The sequence below is a fragment of the Bufo bufo genome, chromosome 2, assembly GCF_905171765.1.
Source record: "Bufo bufo chromosome 2, aBufBuf1.1, whole genome shotgun sequence".
Taxonomy (NCBI): domain Eukaryota; kingdom Metazoa; phylum Chordata; class Amphibia; order Anura; family Bufonidae; genus Bufo; species Bufo bufo.
In genome coordinates this window covers 574449864-574462856 of record NC_053390.1, presented here as the reverse complement: position 1 = coordinate 574462856, position 12993 = coordinate 574449864, and the positions used below count along the sequence as shown (strand labels likewise).

Here is a 12993-nt window from a genome sequence, read left to right as displayed (position 1 = left end):
AGGTGTTCGGTTGCCATGGTAACCATCACTCGCTGCCACAACAGAGCAGTGGGTGATGGGGAGGGAGGGGGGCAGCGGGGTACTGTGAGGTCACTGTTAAGGGAGCGGGGTACAGTGGAGGTCACTGTTAAGGGAGTGGGTTACTGTGGCAGTCACTGTTAAAGAGGCAGTTGCTGTGGAGGTCTCTGTTAAGGGGGCCGGGAATGGTGGAGGTCACAGTTAAAGGGACTCTAACCTGTGGTCAGTGTTAAGGGGCGGGTGCTGTAAAGTTCACTGTTAAGGGGGTGGGCCCCTGTAGAGGTCACTGTCAAGGGGGTGGGGTGCTGTGGAACTCACTGTTAAAGGGGCTGGCTGCTGTGAAGGTGAAAGTTAAGGGGGCGGGCTGCTGTGGAGGTCCCATTTTAAGGAGATGTGGAACTGTGGGGTGCCAGTGTTAAGTAGTGTTGATCACGAATATTCGAATTGCAAATTTTTATCGCGAATATAGGTACTTTGAAAATTCGCGAATATTTAGAATATAGAGATATATTCGTGTAATTTCGAATATTCGAGATTTTTTAATTGGCGAGTAAAAACATGAATCCTCCCTGCTTCTTGCTTGTGGGCCAATGACTCATTGGCCCACAAGCAAGAAGCAGGGAGGAATCATAACTTTAAATGGGAAAAATGATGAATATTCTAAAAAACTAATATATAGCACTATATCGAATATATTTGTTTTTTCGAAAATTCGTAATATTCTAAAACAAGAATATATAGCAATATAGCGAATATTCGAAAAAAACTAATATAGAGCAATTTAGCTAATATAGTGCTATATTCTTCTTTGTCTAATAGTTGTAACTTTTTTCTCATCTGCAGTCCAAATTGGAAAAAAAAATTCAACTATTGAAAAAAAAAGACTATAGCACTATTTTAGCTAAATTGCTCTATATTCGTTTTTTTATATTCGCTATATTGCTATGTATTCTTGTTTTAGAATATTACGAATATTCTAAAACAAGAATATATAGCAATATAGCGAATATTCGAAAAAAAACAAATATAGAGAAATTTAGCTAATATAGTGCTATAATCTTCTTTGTCTAATAGTTGTAATTTTTTTCTCATCTGAAGTTCAGATTGGAAAAAAATTTCAACTATTGAAAAAAAAGATTATAGCACTATATTAGCTAAATTGCTCTGTATTCTTTATTTTATTTTTTTCGAATATTCGCTATATTGCTATATATTTTTGTTTTAGAATATTACGAATATTCGAAAAAATGAATATATTTGTTTTTTCAAATATTCGTAATATTCTAAAACAAGAATATATAGCAATATAGCGAATATTCGGAAAAAAAACAAATATAGAGCAATTTAGCTAATATAGTGCTTTAATCTTCTTTGTCTAACAGTTGTAATTTTTTTCTCATCTGAAGTTCAGATTGGAAAAAAATTTCTTCTATTGGAAAAAAGATTATAGCACTATATTAGCAAAATTTGTCTATATTCGTTTTTTTTTTTGAATATTCGCTATATTGCTATATATTCTTGTTTTAGAATATTACGAATATTTGAAAAAACAAATATAATCGATATAGTGCTATGACTCATTGGCCCACAAGCAAGAAGCAGGGAGGAATCATGTTTTTGCTCGGCAATTGAAAAATTTGCGATAAAAATTAGCATTACGAAAATTTGCATATTACGCAATCATTACCTTGTCGATTTTTCGAGTAAAAAAAATCGTAGAATATAACGAATATTCGAATTCATGAATATTCGGCGAATATGCTACAAAATATTTGCGAAATCGAATATGGCCCCTTCCGCTCATCACTAGTGTTAAGGGGGTGGAGGACTGTGGAGGTCAGTGTTAAGGGGTGGGGGGCTGTGGAGGTCACTGTTAAGGGGACGCGGTACTGTAGCTGTCACTGTTATAGTGGATACTGTGGATATCTTTTAATGACACACACAAACATTAAATGAAATAGATTAAATATACCCGTGCAAAGCGGGGTCCTTCAGCTAGTTTTTTAAATAATCAATGCAAAAATCTAGGTAAATCCAAAATATAGTTTTGTGGGAAAAAATCTGTATCAATTGTATTTAATTAAAATTATGCTAGACCTAGTGGGACATCTGAATTAGAGATGAGCGAAGTTTTAAAAAATTGGATTGTCACAAATCGCTATAAATTAGGTATAACAAGGCCACTGTGCCTTCACTTAATAATGAAGACTGCACTGTATAGTCCGTCTTCATTGTTTATGGCCGCAAAGCACCTTTAATGCACCTTTAAACGTTTTTTTTTGCTGGGATGAGGTTTGGCTGGCTATGTGGGGGCACAATATGCATATTATTGCTGTTCTGGCCTGTAATCTCCTGCAGTTTATTTGACAGTAAACACAGAATATTAATCAGCTCTGGCATACCCACTTTTCCAACTCCAGCACCCTCCTGCCCTACAGGTGGGAGCCCTTCTTCTGCCATCTGCTTTTCCTCCTTTTCCACATCATCTAATATCAATGAGAATATGTCATCAGGAACATCCAGCTCCTCTCTCTGCATCTTGCGTGCTTTTCTAGGACATGGAGACTTTAAGGGATGATTTGGAAGAAGTAAAGCCAGGAAGAGGATGGTTATCATTAAGACCTGTCCCCCCTAAGGGGTGCAGACTGGATGGTTGGCACGCTGGCAGTGGAATAATAAATGCTTCTATCTTATTGTATTCCATATCTTAGTTTCCGGCTGATGTAGGAATAAGTAAATAAGGCTACTTTCACACTTGCGTTCGGGGTTCCGCTTGTGAGTTCCGTTTGAAGGCTCTCACAAGCGGCCCCGAACGGATGCGTACAGCCCCAATGCATTCTGAGTGGATGCGGATCCGCTCAGAATGCATCATTATGGCACCGTTTGGCCTCCGTTCTGCTCAGCAGGCGGACACCCGAACGCAGCTTGCAGCGTTTGGGTGTCCGCCTGGCCGTGCGGAGCCAAACGGATCCGTCCTGACTTACAATGCAAGTCAATGGGGACGGATCCGTTTGATGTTGACACAATATGGTGCAATTGCAAACGGATCCGTCCCCCATTGACTTTCAATGTAAAGTCAGGAGTCCCTATTAATATACCATCGGATCTGAGTTTTCTCCAATCTGATGGTATATTTTAACTTGAAGCGTTCCCATCACCATGGTAACGCCTCTATGTTAGAATATACCATCGGATTTGAGTTAGATCGTGAAACTCAGATCCGACAGTATATTCTAACACAGAGGCGTTCCCATAGTGATGGGGACGCTTCAAGTTAGAATATACTGAGAACTGTGTAATAACTGCCCCCTGCTGCCTGGCAGCACCTGATCTCTTACAGGGGGCTATGATACGCACAATTAACCCCTCAGGTGCCCCTCCCTCCCCAGTTTCAAATTCACTTGTGGCCAGTGCGGCCCCCCCTCCCTCCCAGTATTATATTCATTGGTGGCCAGTGCGGCCCCCCTCCCTCCCCAGTATTATATTCATTGGTGGCCAGTGCGGCCCCCCCTCCCTCCCCAGTATTATTTTCATTGGTGGCCAGTGCGGCCCCCCCTCCCTCCCCAGTATTATATTCATTGGTGGCCAGTGCGGCCCCCCTCCCTCCCCAGTATTATATTCATTGGTGGCCAGTGCGGCCTCCCCTCTCCCCCCCCCAATTAAAATCACCCCCCCATCATTGGTGGCAGTGGAGAGTTCCGATCGGAGTCCCAGTTTAATCGCTGGGGCTCCGATCGGTTACCATGGCAGCCAAGACGCTACTGCAGTCCTGGCTGCCATGGTTACTTAGCAATTTTAGAAGCATTATACTTACCTGCGATGTCTGTGACCAGCCGGGCGCTCCTCCTACTGGTAAGTGAAAGGTCTGTGCGGCGAATTGCTTATAGCACAGACCTTTCACTTACCAGTAGGAGGAGCGCCCGGCCGGTCACAGACATCACAGGTAAGTATAATGCTTCTAAAATTGCTAATTAACCATGGCAGCCAGGACTGCAGTAGCGTCTTGGCTGCCATGGTAACCGATCGGAGCCCCAGCGATTAAACTGGGACTCCGATCGGAACTCTCCACTGCCACCAATGATGGGGGGGTGATTTTAATTAGGGGGGGGAGAGGGGAGGCCACACTGGCCACCAATGAATATAATATTGGGGAGGGAGGGAGGGGGGCCGCACTGGCCACCAATGAATATAATACTGGGGAGGGAGGGAGGGGAGCCGCACTGGCTACCAATGAATAAAATACTGGGGAGGGAGGGGGGCCTCACTGGCCACAAATGAATTTAAAACTGGGGAGGGAGGGGTTATTGTGCGGATCACAGCCCCCTGTAAGAGATCGGGTGCTGCCAGGCAGCAGGGGGCAGTTATGTACTCAGTTCTATTAGTATATTCTAACTTGAAGCGTCCCCATCACCATGGGAATGCCTCTGTGTTAGAATATACTGTCGGATCTGAGTTTTCACGAAGTGAAAACTCAGATCTGAAAAAAACTGTTATGCAGACGGATCCGTTCTGAACGGATGCAAGCGTTTGCATTATAGGAGCGGATCCGTCTGTGCAGACACCAGACGGATCCGCTCCGAACGCAAGTGTGAAAGTAGCCTAAAACTGACACAGAATAAGTCCCCCTGCAGTCTCCCTGTACTCTCCCTGCACTCTCCCTGTACTCCCCTTCTCCAATATTCATCTATTAAACATTTTCAGCAACACTGTCCTTAATGCATAAGTGCTTGCCACATCTCTCCCTATTCTCAGCTCACAGGACAATGGAGGAGACCACGCAAGATGAGGGTTTTATAGGGCTGTTATATCACAGGGGATGGCGATATGCGGACTGACTGGCTGCACGGCATTATGAGTGATCTTGCGTTACCAGGCTTGTCTCCTCTACACTTAGTTTCACTTTGTAACATGTGCACTGTCATTTTAGGAGAACCTGATTTGTTACTGCGAGGCACAAGGAAATAATCACTTTGTGAGCTTGTGTACAGATATACGTGTCACTCGCTGAATAGTAGATTTTTTTTTATTAAAAAATATTTATAGAATAAAGAATTAATTAAAAAAATTAATAGAATATGTGTTCACAAAAAGTAGGGGACAGATTGAAGGGAGTATGTCTGCAGGAACAGTCTGGAGCCATGGAAGCACATACTGTATGTTGATCTTCATGGGACTGGACAACAAATGCTAGAATAAAATAAAAACTATTTGCAAATCTGGTTCAGTTTTTATTTTAGTTGCTATAACTTGAAGAAGTAGTACAAATTGCCACAAAGGTGTACTTTTTAGAGCTTTCCTTGACAATTGATAGAAACTTTTTACCATTATTATTAATATTTTTTTTATTATAAGCCTTACCAGGTTTCAGATCTGTTACTGCTTCACCAACACTCTCTACAATCCCAGCACCTTCATGGCCCAGTATCACAGGGTATTTTTTGTCGCCGATTTCTCCTTTTAAAATATGTTCATCTGAACCACAAATTCCAGTCGCCACAATCTGTAGGAACACATGGGATTTCACATTTTAACCACATGTGGATTACCACTAATTGCCATGCCTCTCGCCTCTCCTGTACTCTATGCGGTTCCACATCAAGTGCGGGTAAAGCACAGAACCTGCTGTTGTATTCGCTTGGGTGCAATGTGTAATAGCATTAAAAGGGTACATCCACACATGGTGCATATGCTGCAATGCAAAGGATGAAATCTGCAGCAAATGCACAATAAAATCCACATCAAAATTCACATGGCTCCTGGGGGCAGGTTTAATGCTGTGAGTGGAGAAAAGGAGCCATGTTTTTAATCCTGTACCCTTAGAAAGGGGTATTTCCATCTGATAAAGTGATGGCATACTACAAGAACATGCCATATCTTTATGATTGGTGGGGGTCTGACCTCTGAAACTCCGAACATACTTGAGGTTGGAAATCCACTGAAGATAAAATGATGGCATATAATAGCAATATCATCAATTTAGCAAATGGGAATACCCTCTTCATTTCTATAAGGTCGACCTAACTTAATGCTATAAATTATGTCTAATTATACTATACTCTGTACATAATTTTGAGTGATATTTATATTTTAGATACAGTACACATCCCTAGAAGATTTGGAAAACATTTTATAACTAAATAGTTATAATAAAGTTGTTTTCAGGTATAAATATCACCTTTATGCGAACTTCGTGAGCCTTTGGTGGTGCAACTTCAATCTCTTCTATGCTGAGCGGTTGTTTAGGTGCCCAGCACACCGCAGCTTTACATTTAATTACCTGAAAGTGAAATAATAATAGTAAAACTGAATATTTTCAAAAGTCAAGAGTAGCATCCATTTCCCTATTCACATTCCTCACCCCATTGTCAGTATAATTGTAGGGTTATGGGATAACACATATACTGTGTACAAAAGCAAATGAGTAGAAAAAAAGAAAGGCACAATTGAAGGACTAGGGTTTTTTAATCTGGTGCACATATTTGGAAGCTGTGTGCTCCATTTTGATCCATTCTAAGTTTTGGCTTCTAGGGTCTATCTATGGTCTACACACCAGGGAATGTTCATGGCCGATATGTCAAACATATTAGTCTGTTGCATGGCTGTAATGTTTATACACCTAATAATACACCTAATAATACACTAATCTTGCATTAAAAGTCAATTAGCAATTTTGGGCATGAGTTGGAAGATTATCCTGGGGTAGACACTGAATGCCACAAATATGGTGAGCCTAAATTGTAACTAGTAAAAAAAGACAAAATCTTTCGGATTATATATATGTAGCAAACAGATTGCTGTTCAGTAAATTGTCAACAGGTGGCACCATATTAATGTGTTGCTGTACAGATTCATACACTTTGAAATGTGAAATAGTGAAAACATAAATATTTTTTGGGATTGTCCAGCTCTGAAAGTTAACTCAATGTTCCATTTTAGTTAACAACCCAATTAAAGTATTCATCTAAGCAAAATGTATACACTGTGTTATGGCTAGAGCAGGGTCATAGGAGGCGGAACATGACACAAGGATTCTCTCTTTGGGGTTCATTTAGGACTTCTTGTCAACATAGACTAACACTAAGAGGGTGTAACGGCCATCTTAGCGCCAATGCTCTCACCCAAGTGTCATTGCACCAGGCAGTGACTGGTCTACAATGCATTTATGGTGAGCCTTACAGTAATAAGCTCCTGATGAAGTGCCCACCAAATATAGGCACGGAAACTCGTTGAGCCGGATGTATTGATTACCTTACAATAGTTGAGGCACACTGACAGGTGGCAGTTAGCCGCATGTGAATGGCAGTGAACGCTATCTCCTAGGTCACTGTGTATCATAGGCAGCTTGCATGCTAATTCTGCTCTATGATACCCATCTGAAGGCACACCATTGACTCCTTTGAGTCAGCGATCAGAGTTTTTTTAGTCTAGTAGAGGTGTGTTCAATGGATCGTGAGCTATTAAGTGGAGGTCCATACTAGTGTTTGTGCACCACTTGATCCATTGTTTCTGCTGTGAGATTTTGTACATTTACTCATTAGCCACACAGCAGGCACATCTCTTTAAGCTTGTTGGTTAATACTGCTGGGGTTACACCCTATGCTTTTATCATTTATCATCAATTAAAGATTTATTATTTTGATTTTTTAACGTTCCTATCAGGTGTTTTGAGCACTTCACGTATCAAGTGTATATACCGGTTGGGTATCTCCATACCGTTATATATATGATTGTTTTACACTGCATGCATTTTTGGGTTATATATATTATTTTTTTTTAAATATGTATAATTATATGGTGTCATAATGGAAATTCCTATATACTGTAGGATTATATATACCTGTCTATGAATGTAGACGGTAGAATATATGTAGGGGTTATGTATTCACTAAGATTCATATTTATTGCTACATGATCTGAGACATCCATCTCTAGATGTATTTATCTCCATGCTACTTCGTTTTAACACACCAGTATTATGGTATTTATCCAGTTGTTTATAATTAAGTTTTTAAAATGTCTGTAGGTCTGTGTCACACAGCACACTGCGTTCTCCTAATTTGAGCATAGTTTTAAAAGATCTTCCTGTTTCCTTGTTTCTATTACTTGTCTGACCATGTCCGGCTCCTCTTTTAATTATGGATCACCTGACCTGCTTTGGTCACGTTATCGCAGGTCCTTTGTATGTTTTTTGTGTATTAAGAAGGTCTTTACTAGTGAAGGACCTTTTGACTATGGGTCATATGACCGGCTATGGTCACATGACTCAGTCACGTGTTCACAACTTCTATGTATACTGCCTGTGTACTAAGAATGTCTCTATCGGTGAAGGACCTTCAGCACCTCCCTCTATGATGTGGAGTGGAGGATCTCGTGTTGCAATTGAACAAGTGGTCATGTGACGAGGAGCCGGACACATCAAGACATGTGCACCAATGACCGCTTAGATTTAGCGGTCATGTGTTGGGGAGTGGGGGATGTGGTTTGACTTTAATCACGCCCCTACTTTCCTCCTCAAGTTTCAATTGGATACTTCTAGGGTTTCAGGATTCTTTTTGCCCTATTGATTACATGCTGGGAGGCGTGGCTGTGTGTCCACATAACTCGTGAGTCTCAAACGCCGCACAGGTGTCTGTAATTCAGCATTATGTACTGGATATAAATAAGACATCCATCTCACTGCTCCTCACTTCCCCTGAAGCCATTTGGTGAAATTTGTAGGGTAAGTGAGGGACACTGGATGGGTGATGTGACCGTTAATACGTTTGTTTACAATTGAATGAGCTACTATATGAGGTTCCTGGTCTACCTGAGGCACTATTGCTATGCACTTTACTAGGCTCTTTGCCTGTGTGTGGAAACCTGGTGTAATATCTATTTCCTTCATTTTCTGTTACTAACTTGGGGCAACGTTTACACTTGTGTATTTATGTATTTAATTACATTTGCTGCTTTCCCTACATGTATTCACATTTATCGGTCCCCTCCCCCCTGTGTCCCTCTTTTATACCTGCTTTACTCCATCCAATAATGTAAGACTCCATTATATGTGTTTTATTGTGGTGTTCTAATAAAGTATATATTTTTTGCTTACATATGGTCGCTTTTTCTTTGGTGGGTATGCACATAGTGTTATAGGCTATGATTTAATCAATATATGTGTCCCTCATAGGTCATCTGTGTAGGTTTTTGTTTCCTATCAGGCTAGTCAAGCTTCTTGTCAACATAACACATTGTATACATTTTGTCTGCCATTAGTATTGATCGAATTGAAGTATCAAAAGTGGACTTCTATCCAAATGTCAGGAAAAATTTGATTAGTCACGAAGCTGAATATCCTTGCGCATTATAGTAACGAATCAATCTTTCATAAAACGGTGGCTGAAAAAGAAAAAAAAAAGAAAAAATCATCAAATTGCTCACATAGAGGCCATCCACTCCTGTCTTGATTGAAGTAAACCCACCAAAGGACCTGTGGCGAGCTTGATGACATCAACACGTGATCACGCTGGCCATGCGCCGTGGCATCATGATTGTTTTTTTTTTTTAACCTCTAATAAATCCCGATGAGCATTGAACGCAGCATCTGAGGGTTTAAATAGCGGGGGTGGGGGGGCGCCGTCATTGTGTTTGCTCTACACAATGGAAAGTGATTTGTGACAAAGTAATTAATAACATATCGAATTTCTTAATAAATGAGTAATATTTCAATATTTCTGGTGGATCTACTAAACCTCAATATGAAATAGGTGCACACTCCTTATGACACACCCAATGTCAAAAAATGTAATTGTCGTAATAATAAAGATAAAAGTGGGTTGGCACTCTCTATCTGGTTTTGTATGGATAAATCACGCAACTGTGTATTACAATAAAAAGAGTACTTTTATTAAATTTACACATAAAACAAATACTAGAATAAAATGTAAATATAAAATACTTTAGGTATTAAAAGACAAAAATCACTGCTAGAATATTGTGTCAATAATAATCTTCTTTTGATCAAATATATGACAGATGTTAAATATTTTGGTGGTATATATTATAGAGTATTACTGCCACAATATGATATCAAATATACCATCCCTGATGATGTGACATTCCCATTATATGATATACGTTCTCTCTTCAAGTGGAGGAAATTCAAAGGGTTAATATATACTCTTAATGGGAGTAGATTGTAACCTTGAGTCCTAGTGTAACATAAGTCTTGCAGTCAGGATTTATTGTCTTGCTGGCTAATCGCTGAGTCAGCCAAGGTACTTTGTAACATAAAATCTTAGTGCAGCATAGGCTTTTCAATAAAAATTTGTTAGATAGCTGTGTATTTGTATAGGATCAAATAGTAGGCTTGTATATTAGCTTGCCGGCGAATCACTGGGTCAGCCAAGAAGTTTTGTACTGTGCCAAATATTCTATCACATATAAAGTTCACATCTGCCCTGTAGCAGTCTGTATCTCCAGTCATTACTGTAACTTATACTTTTACCGCCCGCAGAGACCGCACTAGGATATGCACATTCACCCACTGTCTGTGCCGGTCAGGTTCAGAGCGTGTCCCACGTGACTGGGAAGCAATCTCCTTGTAGGTCTGCTGGGTTCTAGAGCAGGTAGTGTTATTCCTTACTGATGTAGCAGTGCTCAAGCGGTGCAGTTTTATTCCTTTATATTTGTTGCCATGGCAAAAAGAAAGTTCAAAAGGTTTTTCTTGTATAAGCCAAGGATCTTTGTATGGAAAACCAGACGCGTTTCGGGGACCGTAGTCTCCTTCTTCAGTGGTATGCCATTTTTGCAAAGATCCTGGCTTTATATAGAGGCATTAATAAAGGAAATCTGAGTGGAGTCTTACTGGGTGTATGGTGAAAACTAAGCCATGGTGGAAATCCAAATATATGCCTCAGTGGTTATACATATTATTTTCAATATATATATATATATATATATATATATTTCCTTTTATACATAATTAAAATAACTATGTGAAAACTTAAAAGTACCTAAAAAATGAATTAAAAACGCAGTTGCGTTTCTTCATTTTTAGAGTGAAAAACTCTATTTTTCTATGAACATCTTGAAAATATGCAGTGGAAAAGATATGTAGGCCGATCATGGAGGAGAATCTACATTATATAACTATACGCCGATGTCTCATCAATGGTCGGCGTACATACCAAGTTACTTAATCCAGTATCCAATTTCAATATCTGCATTGAAACCAGTGGGGATAGATGTGTCAAATTCATATATTTTCTTTGATTCAGCTCTAGACATCTGTGCTACATAATCTCCCCCTCGCCATTGTCTCTTAATTCTTTCCAAAGCTATAAAAAACAATTGGCTGGGGTCTCTATTGTGGACCTCTAAAAAGTGTTTAGATACAGAATGTTGCTCGTAGCCTTTTTTGATGTTCGCTATATGTTCAGCTACACGTTTTTTTTAAAGTCCGTTTGGTTCTGCCAATGTATTGTTTTTTACATGTGCATTGTAATAAATATATTACACCAGATGACGAGCATGATAAATGTTACTTAATTTCCCATTGGTATGTGTTTTGGGTGGAGGAAATTGTTGTGGTCTTTTTTGGAAAATCGGTGGCTTTGCAATTGTTGCCACATCGAAAAAAAACCTTTAGGAGATAGACAATTTTGCTTGATCATACAGGTTTTCTTTTTGTTTGGAATAGTGGGGGTAATTTCAATACCCAAATTTGGGGCTCTAGTGTATGTGATATAAGGTCTGGATGTTAATAATGGTCCAATTATTTTATATTTTAGTAAATTATGCCAATGATTATTAATAATTTTCTCAATTTTTTATGTTGTGCTTGGAATGGTAATATAATCCTAATATTATCTTGGGTTGGCTCCTCCTTGTATTGTTTAGTGAAGAAATCTGATCTTTCCATAGATTTGACCTTATTCGAGGAGGTTTCTATTATCCCTTCTGGATATTTTTTTTTCTTTAAACTGTTGTGTAAGTTTTTTGGCTTCTATGTCATATTGTGCGTTTTCAGTACAATTATGCTTTAATCTTCTAAATTAACTTGTCGGGATGTGGATCAGCCATCTATGCAGATGACAACTGGAAAATAGAATAAAACTATTTTTCCTTCTTGGAAGGAGTAAAGTTTATTCTTACCCATAACTATTTTTATTTTGGTTCGGATTACTATCTCCAGACGAGGGGTACTGCTATGGGTACCAGATTTGCCCCCAGTTATGAAAATTGGTTTATGACTCAGTGGGAAGAAGACACCATTGGTCCTTGGCTGGGGGCGGATCTGGTACTCTGGCATCGTTACATCGATGATGTCCTTTCCGTCTGGCGAGGTTCCGTACAAAATTTTTCATCGTTTTTGCAAGAAATTGATGATAATAGTGTGAATTTTTTAATTCACATATAATTTAATTATATGTCATATCACAAACCCGCAATGAAAAATAGTTTTATTCTATTTTCCAGTTGTCATCTATATAAAGCCAGGATCTTCACAAAAATGGCATACCACTGAAGGAGACTACGGTCCCCAAAACGAGTCTGGGTTTTCATACAAAGATCCTTGGCTAATATAAGAAAAACTTTTTGAACTTTCTTTTTGCGATGGCAACAAATATAAAAGATTAAAACTGCACCACTTGAGCACTCCTACATCAGTAAGGAATAACACTACCTGCTCTAGGACCCGGCAGACCTACAAGGAGATTGCTTCCCAGTCACGTGGGATGCCACGAGGGACGGGCTCTGAACCTGACCAGTGTTCTGTCAGAATACTATACCTTGTCAGAATGCTATACCCTCGTCACTTCCGGTGATGCGGCCACACCGGAAGTGAGGAGAATCAGCTGGAGGAGGGAGATGCGGCGCTGCGCAAGCACAGATCTACGGGTAAGTCAAAATTATAGCACCATCGCTGGAGAAGCGCCCACTTTATGCACATGCGCAAAACCGACTGGGACACACTGCGCCTGCACCCGGAGC

General features: G+C 39.8%; 1 protein-coding gene across 1 annotated transcript in view; it reads right to left on the bottom strand.

Annotated features, from left to right (window-relative positions):
* Positions 1 to 12993, bottom strand: part of LOC120989838 (alcohol dehydrogenase 1-like) — a 128897-nt gene that overhangs the window by 112036 nt on the left and 3868 nt on the right. The window contains exons 2-3 of the mRNA XM_040418192.1: positions 6194 to 6295; positions 5377 to 5518 (exon numbers count right to left, since the gene is read on the bottom strand). Coding sequence (XP_040274126.1) covers positions 5377 to 5518; positions 6194 to 6295 — 244 coding nt within the window. The remainder of the gene's footprint in view (positions 1 to 5376; positions 5519 to 6193; positions 6296 to 12993) is intronic.